The sequence below is a fragment of the Kryptolebias marmoratus genome, linkage group LG14, assembly GCF_001649575.2.
Source record: "Kryptolebias marmoratus isolate JLee-2015 linkage group LG14, ASM164957v2, whole genome shotgun sequence".
Taxonomy (NCBI): Eukaryota; Metazoa; Chordata; class Actinopteri; order Cyprinodontiformes; family Rivulidae; genus Kryptolebias; species Kryptolebias marmoratus.
In genome coordinates, this window is record NC_051443.1 from 21,039,058 (window position 1) to 21,060,347 (window position 21,290).

Below are 21,290 nucleotides of genomic sequence, written 5' to 3' on the forward strand. Positions count from 1 at the left end.
CTTATATCTGAGAACATGAGGGGACTATTCTCTGTCCAGACTGCCAGACTCTGGAACAGTCTTCCCTTAGAAGTCAAGATGGTGATTCTCATTTTTACATTATTTTATTGCTTTTGCATAGTTTTATTTTGTTCCATTTTATTTGTAGCTTTCATTCTTATTTGATGATTGTGTGTTTCTATCTGTTTCTGTTGCATTTTACTTGATATAAAACACTGTGTAACTTTGATTTTTAAGGGTGCTATGTAAATAAAGATGTACTTGCTTAATTACTTAAGTTTCAGAAAAAAAAACAACCCAGACATCTCTTCCTCCAAATTATATTCTCCAGCTCCTTCTGCCAGTAGGGATTTTGATTCCTCCAGAAATCTTTGAGTCTGCTCTTGGATCCACTTTAAATAGAACCTGGGTAAAAATCTTCCGAAGGGAGGCAACCAGGAGCCATCTTGATCAGATACTTGAATCACCTCAGTGAACTTCTTTCAATGTGAAAAAGCAGTAACTGTACCCAAAACTCCTCACCCCATTTCAAAGGCTAAGTCTGGACATCCTCCCAACCAAATTCACAATACCAATCATGACAAAAAGAAAGAAAAAACTTACAAGTCAAAATGAGAACACCATCACTAAATAGAACACAAGATTAGAATTGTTTAACCTCAGTTACATGAAGTAACTAAAAATAAGATTTGGTCAGTTGTGCAACTCTAATGTTCCGTAGAAGTCTGTCCTTTTCCACTGACAATTACTCAGGAAAAACAAATCCCTCTGTGAAAGGTTGACAAATTCTTTAAAAATATCTGTTGTTTAACCTTTTCATTTTCTCCCCAAATATCATCGTGTCAGCTGAACTCTAAGTTGTTCTTCAACGTCCGAAATGATTTGTGCCGATGGTTGTTTTCAGTCAGTCTTCGTGACATTTCTTTAGGGAAAGTGGAATAAGCATTAGATGTAATAACAGAGTCCGGCAGTAGTACCTAACCTTTTCATTGCTGAAGTGAAACGGATACTTTTAGGCAAGATGTAGTTAGAAAATGCTAACATAGCCATTTATGAACAGCTGTCAGGAAAAAACCCAAGTCTTTAGTGGCATTTTATGACTTTCATGCAAATGAACTGATTATAACAAAGCCATTCTAAGCATTTCCAAGTACTTTCTTTTCATGTAAATATTCAACATAAAATGGTCTGTTGACAACATGCAATATATCAATGCTAATGCTGTTTATAAATAATTTTATATCCATACATATTATTGGATTTACATTCAGCAAACTAAACATTCATTGACTTTAAACTATCCCATACTGCTCCTTGTTTGACCTACACAAACAGTTTTGTCGCAGCCTGTGCTGCTCCATGTTTATTGCCTGCCACTAAAAAGACAGCATGTGTATGTGTGTTCCTGTGTGTTAGTCATGTTAGCAAAATGTCCTGAACAGGAGGACTTTAATGAAACTTCCAAAAAGAAATGATTGAATATGCTGTACATTTACAAGTAATTAAATTTTGGAGTAATAATTAGCATTACATTCACAAAGACCATGCAGATGAAAAACAGTGTCCACAAGGAATAGGAGAAAACACACATCTGTCCTTGGGCTCTAAACAGACTTTTATGACCGCACACACACAAACATCAAATACCAAGAGCACAGTGGTACAAATATACACAAACTGCATGCACACCGTGTCATTTAAAAATGTATTTTATAACAGTGTGTATCACCCAAGGCAGATGGCAACGAGTTCCATTTTATGTGTCCAGCAGCAGTTTTTCCATTAGACCTGATGTAATGTCCACTCCATAATGGACCTAAAGAAAGGCTGCATTAAGACACAGTGGTTTATGTTCACAGGCCAGACTAGGGCAAATTGTTCCTCCTTTTACTGGATGAGAAGTATTTCTATTTTCTTACTTGTGTTCTGGTTGCCTTATTTTACTTTTTCTGTTAGTATTTTGAAGTCTGAATTTTTTCTGGGTGTTTTTTCATAATTCTGTTTCCTTCTCTGGCTTTTTCTTCTTTTCACCTGCGTGCATCAATGATCATCACACATTTAGATCTTCATCGGAGAGGTTTCCATGTACGTGATGAAATCAACAAGGGAAGCTCTCCTGGCCCAGGAGAAAACCATAGTGACAGGAGACTGTTGTTACCTCAACCCCCTTATTCGTCGCATCATACGTTTCATAGGTAGGAAGACTGTAATGTCATGTTATACAGTAATATCATTCATGTCAGTAGAGCTGGGAACTAATTTCACATGTACATGTTCAATACTTTTTTTCTATGTTCATTTGAAAACATTTGAAACAACATATTAAACCTCCCCCACTGCTTTTCTAAAGCTATAGTGGCCTCTAAAATATTTATTATACAAATATCCATCAAAAAAGTAAAACAAAAAAAGTTACAAGATGTTTCAACTTTTTCTTTGAAGCTATTGATGAAATAAAGGACAGAAGGAAAGAAAGAAATGAGGAAAGAAGGAGGGAAATGGAATGAAGAAGGAATAAACGGAATAAGGAAGGAAAGGACAAAACCATGATACAATCAAGGACCGAAAAAGGAAGCAAAAGGAAAAAAGGAAGGAAGGGCACAAGAATGTAAGGGGAGGAAACAAGGAAGAAAGGGAAAATAGAAGAAAGAAAGGAGGGAAGGAAGGAAAGGAGGAGCAGATGATACAAGGAAGGGAGGATGCAAGAAATGAAGGAAGGAAAGAGGAAGGGAGAATACAAGAATGGAAGCAAGGGGAGAAAGTAAAAAAGGAAGGTGGGGAGGAAACAGGGATAATGAATCTTAAAAAAAGCATCAAGCTCAAGTATTTTTATTTTTCATTTTTTTTGAATTTTAATCATGACCTGACACAGCATAAAGATTAGGTGAAAATGGCCACGTTCACAGATCCTCAGGCTCAGACTGTCCCTGTAGAGAAAGCCTGCAGGATTTTCCCAGTTTCATCTAAACTGTATCAGTCCTGTTTTTTTTTTTTTTTAATAAAACCTGTCAATTTGTAAACCACCTCCCAAATACTCAACAGGCAATTCAACTAAATTATAATTCCATCTGTTTTTGAGCAATTGTGCAATTTCTCCGATTTGAAGGATCATTGAGGCTTTTCCTTTGCTATTCTCTTGCCCCTTCCCATCTGCTCTCTCCTCACGCTAATCCTCCTTCTCCATTTCCCTCGATGCCCTTCACACAATCCGCGTACCCCCACGCAGACACCCCTTCACACACAAACACACAGACATGCACTGAGCAGCCACCCCGCACCCCAAGCCTGGATGACAATACAAAGGACAGTAATTTCATGGCTAAGCAGGCTAGATAATCAGCAGCCATATTCCACAGCAAAAGGAAGGAAGGCACAGACACCGGTCAGGCATGGTGGGCTGAAAGTGTCAGTACAATCATTCATATTAAATTCTACTTTTTCTCTTCCTCATCTTCACCTTTTTGCCTGCTCTTAAAAATTAACATTTCTCCTTTCCTCTTTTCTCCAATTAACAGAATCATGCATGCTGCAAGTAAGATAAAAAACAAACTCAACTTAGCTGCTGCATGATCGCGCTTTAATTTGCCCCACATGGCACTGGTAACACCAGAAAAGCAGAATGAGCACAATTTGCATTCAGTGATCAAGTGTGCTCATTCGAGAAACATCTATAAGGTTTTCAGTGGAGCGATTAACTACATAATCCACATTCTCATTTAATAAACTCCAAGGTGATATGTAATCAAAGCAGTTTAAGAGAGTTGAGCTGGTGTATTCATTCTTAGTCGAGCTAATCCCTTTGCATTCTGCAGCTTCAAACTTACAGGGACCAAAGAGCACAGTATGAATGAAGACGTACGCTAGAAATAACTATATTTATTTTCTAGGAATAAATGCTAAATTAACATGATATTTTCTGATGTTCAGTCCAGCTTAATGATTGTTTTGGGCTCATCTGGTGGCTCAGGGATCCAGACAGTCCCAGCCTCATTTCACACAGGACATAATCAATTGAAACACATATGAAGCATGTTTATGTGCGGTTGTTTTATTGCTGTGGGCTTCTCATGTGCTCATCTCTGTCTCCGTGCCCCAGGTGTGTTTGCATTCGGTCTGTTTGCCACAGACATCTTCGTCAACGCAGGACAGGTGGTGACCGGAGGCCTTTCACCTTACTTTCTGTCAGTCTGCAAGCCCAACTATACAGGCACTGAGTGTCGGTTCAATCACCAGTTTATCGTCAATGGCAACATTTGCACCGGAAACCCCATTGTTGTGGAGAACGCGCGCCGGTCGTTTCCATCTAAGGACGCTTCGCTGAGTGTTTACTCTGCGGTTTACCTGACGGTAAGCAGAATGTGCCCAAACAAATAGCTATTTATTTATTTATTGGACTAAAAGCCAGAGTATTTCAGTCTGTACCTACTAAAACTAGATGAGGTTTAATTACAGTTTTAAATTATGTTTTGTCTGTGCTTGTCTGCATTGCTTGATTACTTTTTTCATTTTAAATATAACTTAAATTCATTAATTGTTTTTTTAAATATTTGTTTGTACTTGGTTACATGGAAAACAATTTTTTTTAAATTTCATTAAATATTGATTTGGCATTTTACTTGATGACCTAGAGAAAAAAAAAAAACAAACAAACTACCAAATCTGGTAAACTCTTACTAAGGTGTGCTATTTTTAGCTCATAATTGCTTTTGGAATTAAAAATGGCTGTAAAGGTTTACTAAGATTTATTATCCAAACCATAATTTAAAGTAAAAGTTAATAAATTTAAAATAAATAAATGAGGAGGGACTTTATACTTAATGACACTGTCTTCAAGAGGAGTTTACATGAGCTTAAGATGAATTAAGGCATTTTTAATTAACTGGGTGGAATACCGAAAGGTGGATTTTTGAAGGACTATGTGAGGAGCAGCTATGTGAAACTAATGAAAATGTGAAGAAGCACGAGTGCCGATTTTATCAGCTTGAACAATTAAAAAGCTTTTTTGACATATTTGACTCCTCAGCTCTCGTGTCAATGCATAATGAGTGAACAGGTCATGCGATTGTACTTTTTTTTTTTAAGAAGACAAGGTGCATTGGTTCTATTATTAGGTTTATCTTATAATATTCTTAAGAAAATATTTTGTTTTTTTTATGCAAGATTTTTACACTTTTCCTTAGCAAATTTATTATGGGGTGAGGATTTCTGCAATGTTGAAATGATAAATTTGACTTTCTATCTGTAGGAACCACCTTAGTTATTCTGCAGAAGACTTGCCTTTTTATACGTAGAAGACTTTGCTTCCTTCTCTCAGGACAAGACTAGGGGTTTTTCGTGAAGTCTGTAACCTTTGAATCCTTAGAGGCAGTACACAGGGGAATGTTTTTTGTTAATATGTAAACGTTTTTATTGTTTCAACCTTGCATCCACATGAAAACAGCATTTTAGGAGCATTATTTTTTGACAGCAGGTTTTAGAGTGAAAAAAAATCTTGAAATGCCCTTATTGCATTTTTGTGTAGATGGTCAAAACAGAACATTTTAAAAACAATGATGTCATTGGCCCACTTGTAATGTAACCTACAACCGAAGAGCATACTCTTCTTCTTGTATTTACATTTCACACCCAGTGTGTAAGGGTTTTGTACATGCTCCTTGCCTTGTTTCCTGTTTTTGGTGTTGTTTCAGGAAGTGTTACAGTGCCACATGCAGGCCTGGCATAGTAACTACATAATCTTTTCTCATGTGAATGAACACATTTCTAGAAATGGTGCCTAACGTTTACAAGGATATATTACTGATATTACTGATTACATAAGATTGTTTTGGAAAACTGCATTTCCATGTGGACAAAGCCTAAGTCGTTGTCTTTTTTCTGTTATTAAGATGTACATCACTAGCACAATCAAGACCAAGTCCAGCCGCCTGGCCAAACCTGTGCTCTGTCTGGGCACGCTCTGTTCAGCTTTCCTCACCGGCCTCAATCGGGTCTCGGAGTATCGGAACCATTGCTCAGATGTAGTGGCCGGATTTATACTGGGATCTGCCATTGCTTTGTTTCTGGTGAGTACTACAGAATCAGCTAAATATCTGGGGAAGTTTTAGATGATTCATTATTGGGAAAAAGAGGAAAAAATTATTATTCAGAGGTGAATTCTGGTCAGAAGTTATTTTCAAAGCACGAGATTCACCCTTGGTTTGGAAAAGACCCAAATGAGTAATTACATAATGAATTCAGGCTGGAATGCTTACCAAAGCTTGTATTATGGGTTTGTTGCCATTACAAAGTCATTAATGATGTACCTCTGAGATGGAGTACTTTTTTAAAAATATTATTTTCCCTGTCAATAAAATCACTAAGAAATAAATAAGTAGTTCATATAAATGTGCTAGTAGGAGAGGATGTAAAAAAGTCACAAAACATGTTTTATTCTCTGCTTAAATGGGCTTCAAACACATGTTTGTAGGCTAGGGCTGATGTTAAGGATCCATTAGTTGATTAGATGGAATAAGAGAAAATAAAGGGGAGGAAATACTGTGGTGTCACATAGATATTTACCGAGATTAACTGTCATTCTGGTTTCTAAAACTCATGCTGAAGAAGCAGAGGGACTGGGAAATAGAGGAAAGTTAAGGTAAACTCCAAATTTATTTAACCATAGTGTTTAATTCAGAGATGAATAAAGGGAGAACCAGTGATCCCTTTAATTCTGAGGTACTCATGAGGTAAGGGATCTTGTTAATCTTCCCTATTAAAACAATAGTCATAACAGGGGATAAATGTTCCGACTTCCCACGCAAGACCCCAATTTCCCTGCTCATCTGTCCATGACGTGAAATCAAGATCAGTCGCCTGTGATGGGTTGTCAAACAGCCCGGCTTCCACTTAAAATTAAATTGGCTTTGTCAACATCAGGTTTCACGCTGAGAGTTTAAAATGCAGGGTACGATGGCTGCTGAAACCACAGAGACTTTTTGGGTTGAAGTGGAAAACCCACTGAGGAAAGAAGGAAGGTAAAGGGATTCAGTAAGAGCCTCAAAGGCTTCATTACTTGTAACTTCCACTGGGCTCTGGGCGTCAAAGCGGGAAGAAATGCATGAAGAAGACAGGGACATGAAGGGTAGACTCTGAGAGGAGGAAATGAGGGATTAATATATTGGCGCCACTTGCAGGGGTTGATATAACTTCTTCATTTACATACAGAGAACCAGAAGTGTGACATGCTTTTTGGACAAAATTCAGAGGATTTGTTTCTCCTGCTGATGGTGTCACTGTCCTGTCGTTCAGCAGATTTCAGTGCATGTTGACTGTATATGTAAGGTTGACTGGAGTATTAGGTAAAGAATCCCATGATATATTATGACTCTATGACAAGCCCATGTGTCTTTAGCTCTGCATTACATAGTTGTGCCTTGTGACGTATTTTTAACAACTCCTGGCATTACAGAGACACTGGCATTAGAAACAGTGTTTTCCAACAAATAGCCTATGCATCAAATCTTAGAAAAAAATGTTTGCGATAACTTTTCTTTTCTCAAATTTAGCAGCACTAATTTACACCTATATGATTTATGATTCTTTCTGTATATGTATTTATTGAGTAAAATTAGTTAAAAGGCAAAAAAGTAGCTCAATAAATGATAACAGTGGGATTAATAGCATGGTTAGAAGATACTTTGGGTCAAGGCTAAGCCTTAACAATCCATGCTAAAACTATGAAAAAAAATTTTTTTAGTGATTGTGTATCTTCATCTAACTAGATAATTATTTAAATGTAGTTAAATGTAAGTTTATTTGTACATAAAGCTTCAGTCATGCCTGATGTTTAATAATTTTTTGTGATGTCATTAAGGTGCAATTTAGAACATCTTGTCCTTGGAACATGAAGGAAGGAGCCAAAGCAGCACATGCAAGCTTTCAGTGATTGACCCATAGCAATTGACATGCATTGATTCTGTGATCTCCAGGGAAAGATTAAGACAAGAACTAAATCAAGACCTCAGCAGTTTTTAAAAGTCTCATTTCCATTGTATTATCAGGCCAACATTAACAGAGGAGGAAGGCATTTTTTTCCCCAAAATGTCCTAATAGCCTGATTGGAGCTTATGAAGGCCTTGTCATGCAAGAAATATGGCAGTTTGATGATCTGCAATTCTAACTGTGATTAAATGATAAAGACAGTAAAAGTAAGTAAAACGTGCTGTCACTATTTGCATAGAGACAGTATGAATAAACTTAACATACTGAAAAGTACTTTTGCTGATAGAAGACTTTTGTCTCCATCCAGCAAATTGAAGGATCAATGTTAAGCTTTTTGGTTTTGGCTTCTAGATGATTTTGTTAACTTTGGAGGTGCAAAATTCACTTTATCCTGGGAAAGATAGAGACATTTACTATCCTATAAAGCCACAATGCCATTTAATTCAAAAAGGCTACACATTGTCACTGTAATTCAACTCTTTGGAAGATATATGCATTCTGAAATGCTGTATAAAAAGCCCATCTGACACATACTTTAGGATACAATACAGGATAACAGTCCATATTCCTTTTGCATCACACTAATGTGAAGCCTTGCAATAAACCCTTAAAATGGCATGTTTCTGTGCTACTAAATTTTTGAGGCAATAAGTTCAAATTGTTTTTTGCACTTACCTGAAACAATGGGCGACAGCTTGGCCAGAGTTCTTTGCGTCATTGGCAGGACACAAAATAGAAAGAAGCAGTCTGCTGTGGTCATTGGGGAGGCACATCAATTGTGTCATCCAGAAATGTATTTAAAGGCGCTGCATCAGCCCACAGTTTACAGTTGCCCTGACAGATATTGATGTAAGAAATTTATTGCGGTGCTGGGGGAGTTATTTGCAAATTCTGGCCCAGCTACTCTTCTCCTGGTCTTGGAGCACTAGAGACTTGCTGTCCATGAACTGCCACAAACATGAAATCCTTGCGAAACCTCCAGCAGAGAGTCAGCCCGCTTCATTTTCGTCTTTGCCACTGCCTGAGGGCATGCTTGGTGTCTGGTGGGGTGGGATCTCCTTCAGGCTGCTGTCTTTGATTAACTGGAAGATGGAAGAGTTCAGAAATCCTGCAGCCTTGTTGGCTTGTGTGCTCTTGAAAAAACCTGACCGATGCATTAAACAAAGGAAGGAATTTGCTTGTAACGTCACATGTTCAAATCAAGTTTTATCTTAACTCATAAAAAAGGAGTTTAAAGCTCATTGTTATTATAAGATATCTAGAAACCAAAAACATAAATTAGAATACATCTCAGAGCCTATAAGTATTGCAATTATTATTGCTAATAAATTTAAGCACAGAGCCATAAACATCAGTTGAAGGCTTTAATGTTGTAGCTGAAGCTTTCCCTGTACAAAATGTCACATAAACCAAGACTAATAAACATTTAAAAGTAGAAAGGCAGAAGCATTGTTACAAAGACTGATTTTTATGATGGCTGGCTGTTAGAGACTCATTTAATGTTTGATTGATTTTTATACTCCTATTAACTTTATATCACAACATTAACTGTTCTGAAGCAAAAAATATGGTCACATCTCTCAAAAGCAACCCTCAGGTGCTCTTAATGTTGTTCTGTCAAAGACATAAAATATTTTTGTTATATGAGTTCTATTAGGGTGTATCACACTTGATGCAATTACTAATAGATACGAATTATAACTATTGTACAGCTAAAAAGAACAAAAACTCTGATTTTATATATGATATTTAACAAAATTAAATTTTATCTATGCAAAAAAGGTGCTGACACTTCATTCCTTTACAGTCCAGGCTGAGTTACCTTAAATAATTAATGAATTTTTATTTAACTCTTTTTTTGACATTCATAGTCCTCAAAAGGACAAATCTTACTAACTTTGCGGGCAATTGACCTTTTTTGAGTGCTGTTATAAGTTTGACATTTATATTATAAAGTGAAATTTCTCAGCATCTGTTTAAAGGACTCACATGCAATTTGGTGTAAATCATTAAACCATATAAAAATATCCCTGAAACTCCTCCTTATGTAACTGATGACCTAACTTTGGCCTTGACTACACTGCCATGGATACTTTTTAAACTATTTTTTTGCCATTAATTTGTAAATAAACACCCAAGACCCACAAAAACACAGAAATTCCTAAACAAAAATTGTGAAACCCATACCAAGCCAGTTGGTATCAAGAAGTCTCACAGTAAAGATGTAAAAGTACAAGGGATGACACAGGACTAGAACATGGATGTTGAAGCCACATAGGACAAGTACCCTCTAGCAGGCTGGCTGCAGTACAAATTTCTTTTAAGTCCTGCCCCTCCATGTGAAAGTTTGGGAAATTTGCCAGACTAAAAAACAGAAAAATAGAATTACACTGCAGGTTTTCTTTTTTTTTTTTTTTTCAGGTGTTGATCCGTGTAGTTTTTACCTCGCTGTATGTTCAAATGTGCAATTTTGAAAATATGTTCAATTAGTTTATGTATTTGAGGCTTAAATAAAGTTTCATGTTACACTGTGATTTTCAATGTGACACCCTGTTGGGAGGGTGTATAGGCAAGACTTTTGTCAGCCCTGTAACCCTAGTGCACACACTCTGGCTCCAAAAATAAAACATGGCATTTGTGGCAAAACGTCTAAGTGGTTTCAGTTTTCACCAAACTGTAATTACCTGTTATCAGTAGAGACTAGATTTAGATTTGGTTGGTCCAGTACACTGATATGATTATTTTGATCTCTATGACTTGTATCATTCTTAAGGTTAGCTGGGCAATGGAGAAAATTTTGCATCTTTGATGTCTAAATTATTTTAAAATGTTAATTTCCAAGTTCACAGTATAATCCAGTCTTTGAAGTTGCTTCTTACCCCAAAACATGGCAATGACCACATTAGACACTCCAGGCTTCAAAACTTTAGTGATTAAACCAATGGATAGAAACCAGTGTTTACCAATAGTAACCAATATTAGCATTGAGTTCAATGCCTCAAAATGTGCCTCTCCAAATAGTAAGTTGTCTTCACTTTAGTTCTTTTTTTTTTAATTATTGTGATTTGTTGCATTTTTATATTCGTCTAACTGAGAAGGTTAAACTGTTCTCATACTTCACAGGGCATTTGTGTTGTGAACAACTTCAAAGGTGTTCATACTGCAGCAGCTAAACAGAAGACTGAAGAGTACCGTGGTCTGCCTCTGATGACTTTCCCCCGTGTAGAAAGCCCACTGGAGACCCTCAGCGCACAGGTAGCTAAAAACACTTAACCTGGAATCCCCACAACTTTAATCTCATGAGGTGTTTTATCTTTCCCCATTAATTAGTGCAGCTCCCACAAGCTTTAAACTTCAAACCAAACAGTCCCTTTTAGAAACTTACTATTTGTTGTACAGAGAATTGGTTTGTTTTGTCACTTGCTGTAACTATATTTTGTATGTATTTCCTTCTTTCTTTCCTTTGTTCTTTCTTTACTTTCTTCCTTTCAACATAAAGCAATGACATGTCTTGCATGAAATTTGCACTGCCTTCGCGTTCATCTGCTCAAATGCACAGAGATTTAACCAGAGCACTTGTTCCACCAGTTGAAATTGTCCCCCTATTTTCTTTTCATTTCCACACCTTTCCCATCCTCTGTTTCCTTCAATTATCTTTCTGCTCTTTATCTCTCCCTATTCTTAAATTCCCTTCTCCATTCCCCCTCAAACGTGCATTTTCAGAACCACTCTGCATCCATGACGGAGGTCACATGACTAAGGGGGCAGCACCGGGTCACGTTTGCGTCTCCACAGCACTTCCAGACACAATGACGAGGACGCATGCCACGTGACGCCGAATGCTTACAAAAAATCCACTCCTGATTTATGTGTTAAAATCACCTGGGGGACAGAAAACTCCATGTTTGTTGTGGTTTTCATCTAGCTTGGCTATGCTCTATTTAACCAGCCAAGATGCACAGATCAGACCAATGCAAAAGTATCACAAAGCCAACTTACTGTAAGCACAGGTTGTTTTTCCAGGTCTTTGAAATTTCTTTAAGACATGGCACATTTTTGTCCTCCAAGGTGTGCCGTTTGTAGTTAGAGGATGGTGTTTTGTACATTTTGTATGAGCGAGTGCTGTCGCCTCTCCTGACAATGTTAAACCTGCACACTTCCCATCAGTTGATTCACTGTTTTACATCACATCCTGTCAGGTGAAATGCCTCGTCGATCACCACATCCATTCCACTCAGTCTTAAAAACTCTGCAATGAAAAAAAGATATTGATGTTGTTGTCCTGTGGTGTTTGTCATTTGTACAGAAAAAGACAGAAACCTTCTTTTTATTATCTTTCTGTACATTAATTGACCATTATGAGGTCTTATTTTTTAAGGATTTTTGTTAATCTGTATGACTATTCTGATCCATTTGGACCTGTTTGCCTGCTGTAAACCTGAATATGTTCTAGTATCAGTTTAGGTGTTTTGGGGAGGAACTCTTCTCCCCTTTGGAGGAAACGCGAGAACGAGTCAGTGACATTCTTTGAGACAGAAAATGGGGTTTCGCTTTACATGTTATCAGATCTTATATTTGAAAATGTCAATGGTTGAAATGTTCGCTATGAGTGTCTTTCACCCCAATTTCCTGATTCACTCTGATGCTGATTACATTAGCTCGACACAGAAGCCCACTGGGGCTAGCATGTATCAGATCTACATAAATATTCCACTTCAGTGATTTTTAGAGCTACTCTTACAAAGAAATTTCAATAAGTCATTCTCAATTTGTAGAATTGGGAAAAAGAAACTGAAACTGAGTGAATAACTTGGGGCTGAGCTAGCATTTTCAACGTCAACCAGGCCAATGACTCCTGCTTCACTTTTCCTCCTTGAGGCACCCCTTCCTCTCCCCAGCCCACCTGTGGATTGTGATGCAATGTTGTGACTCCATTTTTTATTGGAAGATATGCCCAGCATGAAAAGAGAAGTTGATATGTTTTATAGATATTACTCATGATCATTGTGATTATGTCCTTTACTTTGAGAACAAAAGAAGCTTTTCGTCAGAAATGCTAAATATATATATTTTTTTCTTTGTTGGTCAAAAAATTAAATAGTCAGTAGCAACAATGTGCTGTCTTGTGATTTCATTTGTTCTGTACTTTTCACTTACCATAGAAAGTACATGGCCAAAGACTGGTGCTGTCCCTTTTCACAGCATTTGCAAAGTTACCTTAATAGAGTACAAGAAAAATGTACCCTTGTTTTTTGTTTTTTTAATATTCAGATATTTGTGTTTCTTTTGCTGCATTGTTTTTTTTTTAAATAAATAAAATCTAAATATTTTTAGTTTGCAATTGTTCAAGTAGACCCACAAATAAGCAACAAGATTAAGACTTTATTCTTGTCTCATGCTTGAAGTTATCCCATGCAACACTCTCTACACCTCTGGAAAATTACACGTGCCATCCAGACATGTGACTATAATGCACATGGATATGCTAAAGCCATTTTCCTGTTTAGGTTTTCTGTTGATTCATCCTGTTACTGCTGCATCAACTTCAATGACATTTGTTACCGCTTAGCAAGGCATACACACACAGGGACACAAAGGAAGCTGACGGCTGAGCCAGTGCACTTTCTCTTTTGCTCTGTCAGGTATTCATTTCAGCTGTGACAGCCTGTGCTTACCCTGCAGACACACTGGCTAAATAGATAGGAGCGGTCTGTGTGTATGTGTGTGCACGCAGTATTTTTTATAACCCTGCCATGTGTACAGAAAACATTGTTGGCAATTCTGAATATGCATTCTTGTTCAAAATGCTGTCCCCTTGCAGTATGAGTGAAAAGAGTAACAGTCAAATACTGTTTTGGGGTAAGTAGCAAAGTTTGGAGTGGCTTGAATATATATTATAGCTGCAGGTTGTGTTAAAATGGAAATTATTAAGGAATATAGAAATTTGTTAGTGCAGGTAAATGTTAATGGATATTTTGGAAGGGAAAAAACAAATCCCACCAGATAAAACTTGGAAAAAAAATCCAACTCAGTCAAAAAAGGTGAGATACATTTTAATAACGGAATATTTCCAAACCAAAATGGAAAGTTGCAAGAAAAGAGGTCTCATCACAGAAGAACCATTTTTGTGTCTTCATTTGGAAATGTTCTTCACATCAAGTAGCATGTCAGAGACAGATCAGTCATTTTGTTTGAGTTCATATTTTTTATTTGCTTTTTGGTTTGCACCAAAAACTGAATGGTACTTCAGTGTTTCTTAACAACAATACAAGCAAGAAAATATTGTTTTTTCACTACATCAGCTTGTCTGTTGTTTTGAATGCACAATGAAATACCCGTAGACCATAACTCAAACTCTGACAAGCTAAAAAATGACTTCTGTCATTAAACCAGCAGTGCGTCCGTGAAGTGCAGCACATTACACAGTGACTCATAAGTAAGGTTGTGTTTTGTCCTAGAATCCACCACAAGATGCCATCCATGTCATCTTTTTTGTGGGGTCTTGTGAATGCTTTTATTGGTATCTTTTTTCATTAGTTTCTTGCTACAACAGCCCAATTACCATTCAAAAGATTTATAATAGAAAATAGCTGAAGCCAAAATGAATGCACTGCCAAAAGGTAAAAGCATTACATCATCAGTGGTAACACCAACCAATTTTCATCTGAAAAGTACATTGTTTCAGCAACACTTGAGAATATTGACTAGTCTGGCTTGGTTCAACCACAGGTCATGGTACACTGCAAACTCACATTTGTACATTGTACACTCACCAAACTCCGGTGAATTTGTCCGTTAAACTTAAAAAACAAAGAGCTGTCAGACCAATGATCAAGCTTATCATTATGGCAAGCCAATTTGTACCACTGAAGAGATTAGGCTTACCTCAGTGGAAAGCTAAATGGACACAAAGAAGTAGTCAGCAGAAAAATAAAGAAAAAGTAAAAAAACTTAAAAAAAAAAGAAAAACTGAAGGCATCAGAAGAGATTTAAATTAAGGTTGAGGCAAGCGAGGGGAAGCATAGCGCTTCACTCACACAAGCTAGCAAAGATTTTAGAAGAGAACTGGGGCAAGATCTGTAGTCCACTCTCATCTGGCACTTCCATTCTAATTACATCTCAAATTCCAGAGGTCAGAAGATGTCTCGATTGAAGTCACAGAACAGGACCTGATCCATGGTGACCATTTCAGTCCAACAGTTGGGGAAACTCCTGAGCCTAAATAAGGGTCTTGGTACCAGCTGTTCCAACTTCAGAAGCCAGGTTTGAGGTTTCAGAAACCAGATCCATGTCTAAGAAGAATCCGCTAGACGAAATAGGAAGAGGCAAACTTCAGAAGTCTGGGAGTGCATTTGTGTGTTGGTTAGTCTGCTGGTGGGATTGGGTATACAGAACAAACTGGTTAGATTGGTGTGTTGTGGGCTGACTGGGTGCAGTCTGGTTTGTTTGCTGGTTTTCTGATTGGTACTGTTCAAGCTCTCTTTTCCTTCTCATGGCTGACTGCAGCTGCTGCTTGATTGCAAGTATTTGGCCCTCAAGTTCTGACAGTTCCTGGACCAACGGATTCCGGCCAACCTGGCTCAAACCACAGTCACTCATTCCCAAACCTCGACATTGTGTTACACCCTGCCCAGATCCTCCCTGGCCTGGCCCCAAGACTTGTCCCAACCCCCGTCCTAAGAGGTCAGAACGACCGTTAGAAGTGGTCACAATGGGTAAGTGTTTTTCCAGCAAGGGAAGAGTATGGGGATGAGGGAGTGGAGAAGGGGGAGGTGGAGGTGGAAGATCCTGGGAGGATGGGCGTTCCAGGTCATTCTGCATGTCTTGTGGAAGAAACATTCGCCTGTTGCAATGAGAGGATTCTGCAGGATTCCAAGAAGCTGACTGGTTGTTTCCTTCGTTGCACCTGAGATATAAAATATAAAAGTGAAATGTCAAGAGGAAATTTTAAATGCCAAGGTAGGGAGAACTGTGCATTGTCTGACTGCAGTTTTCTATTTAAAATCTGACATAAGACTAAAATACAAGTTAAAAACTCACCACCTGATAGTTTTGCAGATACTGTGATTATAACAAAACTATGCACATTAAACTACAAGTTGCTGTTGCTTAAGGATATGTTTTTATATATCTCTTGTATGACAAAGCAGCCAAATCTGCAGAACTGGACTTTCAACAAAACAGCAAAGTAATGGTCCTAAACTCCTAGGTAAGTCCTACACAATAGTCCTGAGGTAAATACTTTATAATTCTTGCATACCAGTATGAATACTTGCTGAATTGCTTCACATTTCCTATCTGGATTATCCTACTGAAAGAAAAAGAAAAATACTTTTCTCTGTGTCCCTGTGTGTTACTTTGCTATTTTCTGAGCAAATTGTGGGTTGTTTGGCTGTATTTGCCAATATCACAACAGTTGATATCTTGTGTGTATGCAATACAATGTGATGCCTTTTTCCTTTTGACTTTACATTTCTTCCTAAGGTTTGCTTAAATAAGAGGCATTACTCCTGAAAATTGTGACTATTCTATGTGCATTAGAATCTGACAGAGCTTGGATGCCATTATAAGGAATGTTATATTGACTTCCCTCCCATTTGGAGTGTAATGTTTACAATCTTGATCTTGCTGATGTTCCAGTACTAGACTTTTTTCTCCATGGTAAGAGTTTATTAAATGAATATTTAAAATCCTAATTTAATCCCTCTGGTCTTAACCTGACCAGTCATTCTTCATATATTGGACATTTTCCTAAATATGCCTTGACAACTTTAAGTTATGTAACTTGATTGTTAAATAATAACAGTGTCCTACAGCAGCACTGAACAAAACAACCTGTGCCAGTTAACCTGGAGGTCCATCTATAGCTTTGAAACATGGAACATGAAGGCTTTAGTTTGACATAACACCCCCAATTTCTAGCTTAGGCATGCAGTACTTAACAAATCCCTCTACCATCCCTCCCTCTCTCTTTTATTCTGTTATGTTGCTCCAGGGAGTCATGAAGAAAGATAGCGATCCTCAATCAGTGTCCATTTTATGGCTTTTCTTCTTTCTTCTTTTCTGTTCATTTATCCTTCACAATCATGATTTATGTATTGCAAAGAAGAAGAAAAAAAAAAACAGTGCTTTTCTCTTTGGTTCCTCATTAAGGTCTTAAAACAAAGAATGAAAAAAAATCTTCTTGGATTTTTGTTTTGTCCTCCACTGCATCTGCAATAGGATCTTTATGCAGTGCCTAAACTATATGAATGAAGGTACATGAAGCTGGTGGTGTCACTCTTGCTTAATCATTTGTAGATTCATTTATTTATTTATTTTATTTTAAAAGATGCTGTTTAATATTACATTATTAAGTTATGATAACATTGGGGCCCAAGCTCAGCCTAAATAAAGCATAATGGGTACAAAGTTATTAGTGTTTTTTTTTTTTACGTATTGTAGTGCCAGCTTAAAACAAACAAACAAACAAACAAAAAAATGTTTTGATGCTAAACTATACCTGGCCATCACTTTTTAATTTTACCAACTCACGTTTTAGAGTTTTTATTGCTGCTCTTTAATGACAATGGTAGTTACAGAACTTTAATGAAAGGATTTCATTTCATGTCTTTTCTGGTACCTTCCTCTTCAACACCTGTTCCAATTTTATGATGCATCATGTCTTTTACTCTTTCATCTTGAGTTTTAGACTGTTCAGAGTAAAAAAAAAAGATGCATGCAAAAATCAAATTAGATTTTTTTTAGGCTGATGATTAGACTTTATACTGAACCCATTTCAATTTTATCAGTCAGCGGTGAACAATAATGTTTTGCCCATGTGTGTGTATGCATGTGTTCATATGTATGTCTGTTAGTGAAATATCTCAAATAGATTTTACTGAAACACTCAAAAAGTAATAATTGCATGTGCATCTATAACTGATTAACTGATTTAATCCAATTCAAGATAACTGTACCAGCTAATCAGTTTTAGCAAGCATAAATGGCTATAACTCAGATTTTCAGATATTGCTCTAAAATTTGATGTGGTAATAGTTGAGTCATTCACAACATATTCTCTAAGTGAGACATCACTCTATATATCACATGAGATTGCACATTACATTATGTTTTAAAGTTTGACCAAAGTGGCTACAATCTCACCCCTGCTCATCATGAAATGATTTCAGCCCATATATTATATACACCCTGTAAAATTTCATTTTCCTAAAAGACTGACTTATTTGTAAGGAAACTTGTAAAGGAATGAAAATAATGTGTTTTGCCCACTCAGTTTTTAAGCTGATATAGACAAATTTGCTCAAGAGTAAGCCTAACTGAAGAGCTCTCAGAAATCAAAGGTATTTTTCAGCTATGGAAAAAGTGACAAGAAGACTCTAACAAGATACTCCTGACATCAAAGCTAAAAGGTTGGCACATCTGAATATAAGAACATAAAAAGAATTTTATCCTAAAGTGATAAATCCACCTTTTCACAGGGGCCCACCTGTGATGATAGCATAGCAGCTGTGAACGAAAGCATATTTAAAATGGGATACACTTTATCAGATCTTTTAAACTATACCAAGGAACACAGACAGCATCTTTATAAGTGTCACTTACAAGCGCTGGAACTGACTAGCATCAGTGTGTTGTAACCAACTGAATTACAAAAAGTGCTGCAGTTCCTGAACTGTAAGATGTGCTGCCAACTGCAGATAAAAGTCCAAATTTAATTGCAAGATTTGGGACTGGCTTTGATTCTTTGAAATTTTAGCCTTCGTCAGTTTTGTCTTCTTAGATATATACTGTATTTTGCTTTTTTATTTTTTCATGTTGGAAACATTTACAAACTACACAAAAATATTCTAAGCAAATCGAGATGAAACATAACTATCTCAGAGCCTTTAGTTAATTTGAGCTAAATCTAAAAACACTATTCTTCAGCTTGTTTCTCCTTTGCTTTACCACCTGCAGAAATTTCTTTTGGTGAGTCCAAGAAGATCTGTTCCTGTATTAAATTGCCAAAGTACAAATTTAAAGGAAAGTAAATTGCTTCAAAATGTTGGTATTTTGTGTAGAAATGTTAAAGTATTCAGAATAATTTTTATTTTTACAGTATTAGGTACAATATTTGCATTTTAGGATACAAGTATTGACTGCATTGTATACTGAACTCATGTAAATGTACAGTATATATGTTTAGACACCTATAGGGATTAAATCAGTTATTAACTGGAACATTTTTGCTCAAAGCTTGTTTTCCAAAATTTTTCTGCCATAAAGTTATTTTTTTTATTTTAACTTCTCTTTGTGCCTTGAGCTCTACTTTTGGCTTATTCTTCAGTACCCAGACAACATTGTCATTATAGATCACCCTAAAGTGCCTATAATTTTTATTTCATTCTGGATATGTCTTTTTCAGCTTGATATCAGACCACAGTGTTTTAATTGGCCATCTGAGAACATTTTAAGCTATTACAGACAGTGGCTCCTAATTATCTCTGACAGACAGTTCTCTGATGCCCTTGGTGTTTTTTTTTTTTTTTTAAGTTAGATATTCTATTTTCTTACTGTTTGATCCAAATTTGTGCTAATAGTTAGATTTTTTTTTTTTTTACCGTGTTGATCTATTGGGTCTGTTATACAGACTAACAGAAGTGTAAGGAATCCAAAGATGGATCGTTTTACAGGAATTAAAGGCTTAGCATTTTTTTGAAGGAATCTATATCTCCTGCTGCCTTTCATGTCAGAGTTTGACTAAAATCATTGTATGCTGAGAAATGACACCTATAGCTATTTAGGTCAAATCTTAACAATAATGTTAGATTTAATTTTATGCATTATGACACATTCATAGTATATGTTGTAAATGACGGTCAGCTACTACCACACCAAATTTTACATCAGTATCTTTGAAATTGATGGAGTTATTGTTATTTTTGTGGGATTATTTTAGGTTCAAGTAGTTATGGCTGCTATCTTGAACTAAAATGGATTGCTGATGTACATTCAATTACATTTTGCAAGTTTCAATAAAATTTAATTCTGTGGTGTTACATTATATTTTGGTAATAAACAAACACACATGCACACACATAAGCGGGTTAAAAAAAAACATCAACTAACTTCACCTTTTGGTAGCAGGCGATATTGTGCATGAAGATTGAAGATCATTAAATTGCTGTGCATTGCTTACAGAGCAGACATTTGACACAGCTTCAAGTTTCTGCAGGAAGTTGACAATGAGACCGTAATAATTTCTGACTCTTCGACAGCATGCGGGCACGATGCAGAGGAGCTTGACTGAATGAGTGTAAGTATGCAAGGCTAGGCAGTCTATTCTCATTATTATAAACATCACTCACATGGACTTGTCTCTGTAATAATTACACGTATTTTGCTGGTGTAGATTCTCAGTCAAAAAGGTTAAAAACAAAAACAACTGGACTTTTTGAATTCAATTAAAAAAAACTGAATTGAAAAAGCTCCTGAAGTAGTTAAATCCTGAAAATTACACAGAAAAAAAATATAAACTAGAAAATAGTGTGAATGCCTTATTTAGCATTTACACAAATACTATGGAAAGTGGGCATTCCAATATTTTTCCCATTTAAATGGCACTGATTTGTCCTAAAAAAGATGATTTCATGACTTAATCTGCTCAACTGTTTCCAACAATACTCTGACATCAGCATGAAATTATCTTCTCAACTTCCACAGATAATTGCCTTCTAGCAGACTGACCATTCTCTTTAGTTTCTGATGAAAAATGGGCCCCTTAACTGCCACTTGGATGTTAATTGATGTCACTTACTCTCAACCAGATAATTTGGCCAATGGGGCATTTCAAGTTTGGAAAATTGGCTTCCTTTTGGAACTGTGAATGAGTGTTAGATTATATGGACCACATTTCATTCAAAGTGACACTCCAGAGTTCACCATGACTTCCTTAATAAATCAAAACAATATGCTTGGCTTTTTGTGACATTTGTACTGTAGTTACGTTGTAGTATTTAAAGATATTAAGTGGTGTAAAAATGAGCTGCCCTTAGTAAGAATCAGCTTTATTCATTTATTTTTGTGATGAGGAAAAAAAAATTTCCACATTTTTTATTTAGTAGCTCCCTGAAGAGAAGAGCAAAGCCATTTCTGATGAGTTTTTGCTTGACAAATTTTTTAATGGGCTTAAGTCCCAAATCAAAACAAAAAGTACTGAAGGAATAAAAAATAATTATATCACATCTGTGCTCAGTTCACATGCTGTTCTGTCATTTCTACGTGGAATTTATTTCATATCAAATTAGCAAAAACAGATCCAATTAGCA

The 21,290-nt window shown here is 36.5% G+C and overlaps 2 protein-coding genes across 4 annotated transcripts in view; one reads left to right on the forward strand and one right to left on the reverse strand.

Annotated features, from left to right (window-relative positions):
• plppr1 (phospholipid phosphatase related 1) overlaps window positions 1–13,269 on the forward strand; it is a 43,344-nt gene extending 30,075 nt beyond the window's left edge. The window contains exons 4-8 of one of the 3 annotated variants that reach the window (XM_025004759.2): window positions 2,063–2,195; window positions 4,097–4,347; window positions 5,886–6,062; window positions 11,104–11,235; window positions 11,480–11,697. In XM_025004759.2, the coding sequence (XP_024860527.1) occupies window positions 2,063–2,195; window positions 4,097–4,347; window positions 5,886–6,062; window positions 11,104–11,235; window positions 11,480–11,485 (699 nt within the window). In that variant the 3' untranslated portion in view covers window positions 11,486–11,697. The other 2 variants (XM_025004758.2, XM_017410663.3) reach the window with 2 other exon arrangements.
• Window positions 13,270–13,821: 552 nt separating this feature from the next.
• The window catches only part of grin3a (glutamate receptor, ionotropic, N-methyl-D-aspartate 3A), a 46,634-nt gene continuing 39,165 nt past the window's right edge, over window positions 13,822–21,290 (reverse strand). The window contains exon 10 of the mRNA XM_017410662.3: window positions 13,822–15,886. Within this exon, the coding sequence (XP_017266151.1) occupies window positions 15,313–15,886 (574 nt within the window). The 3' untranslated portion in view covers window positions 13,822–15,312. The remainder of the gene's footprint in view (window positions 15,887–21,290) is intronic.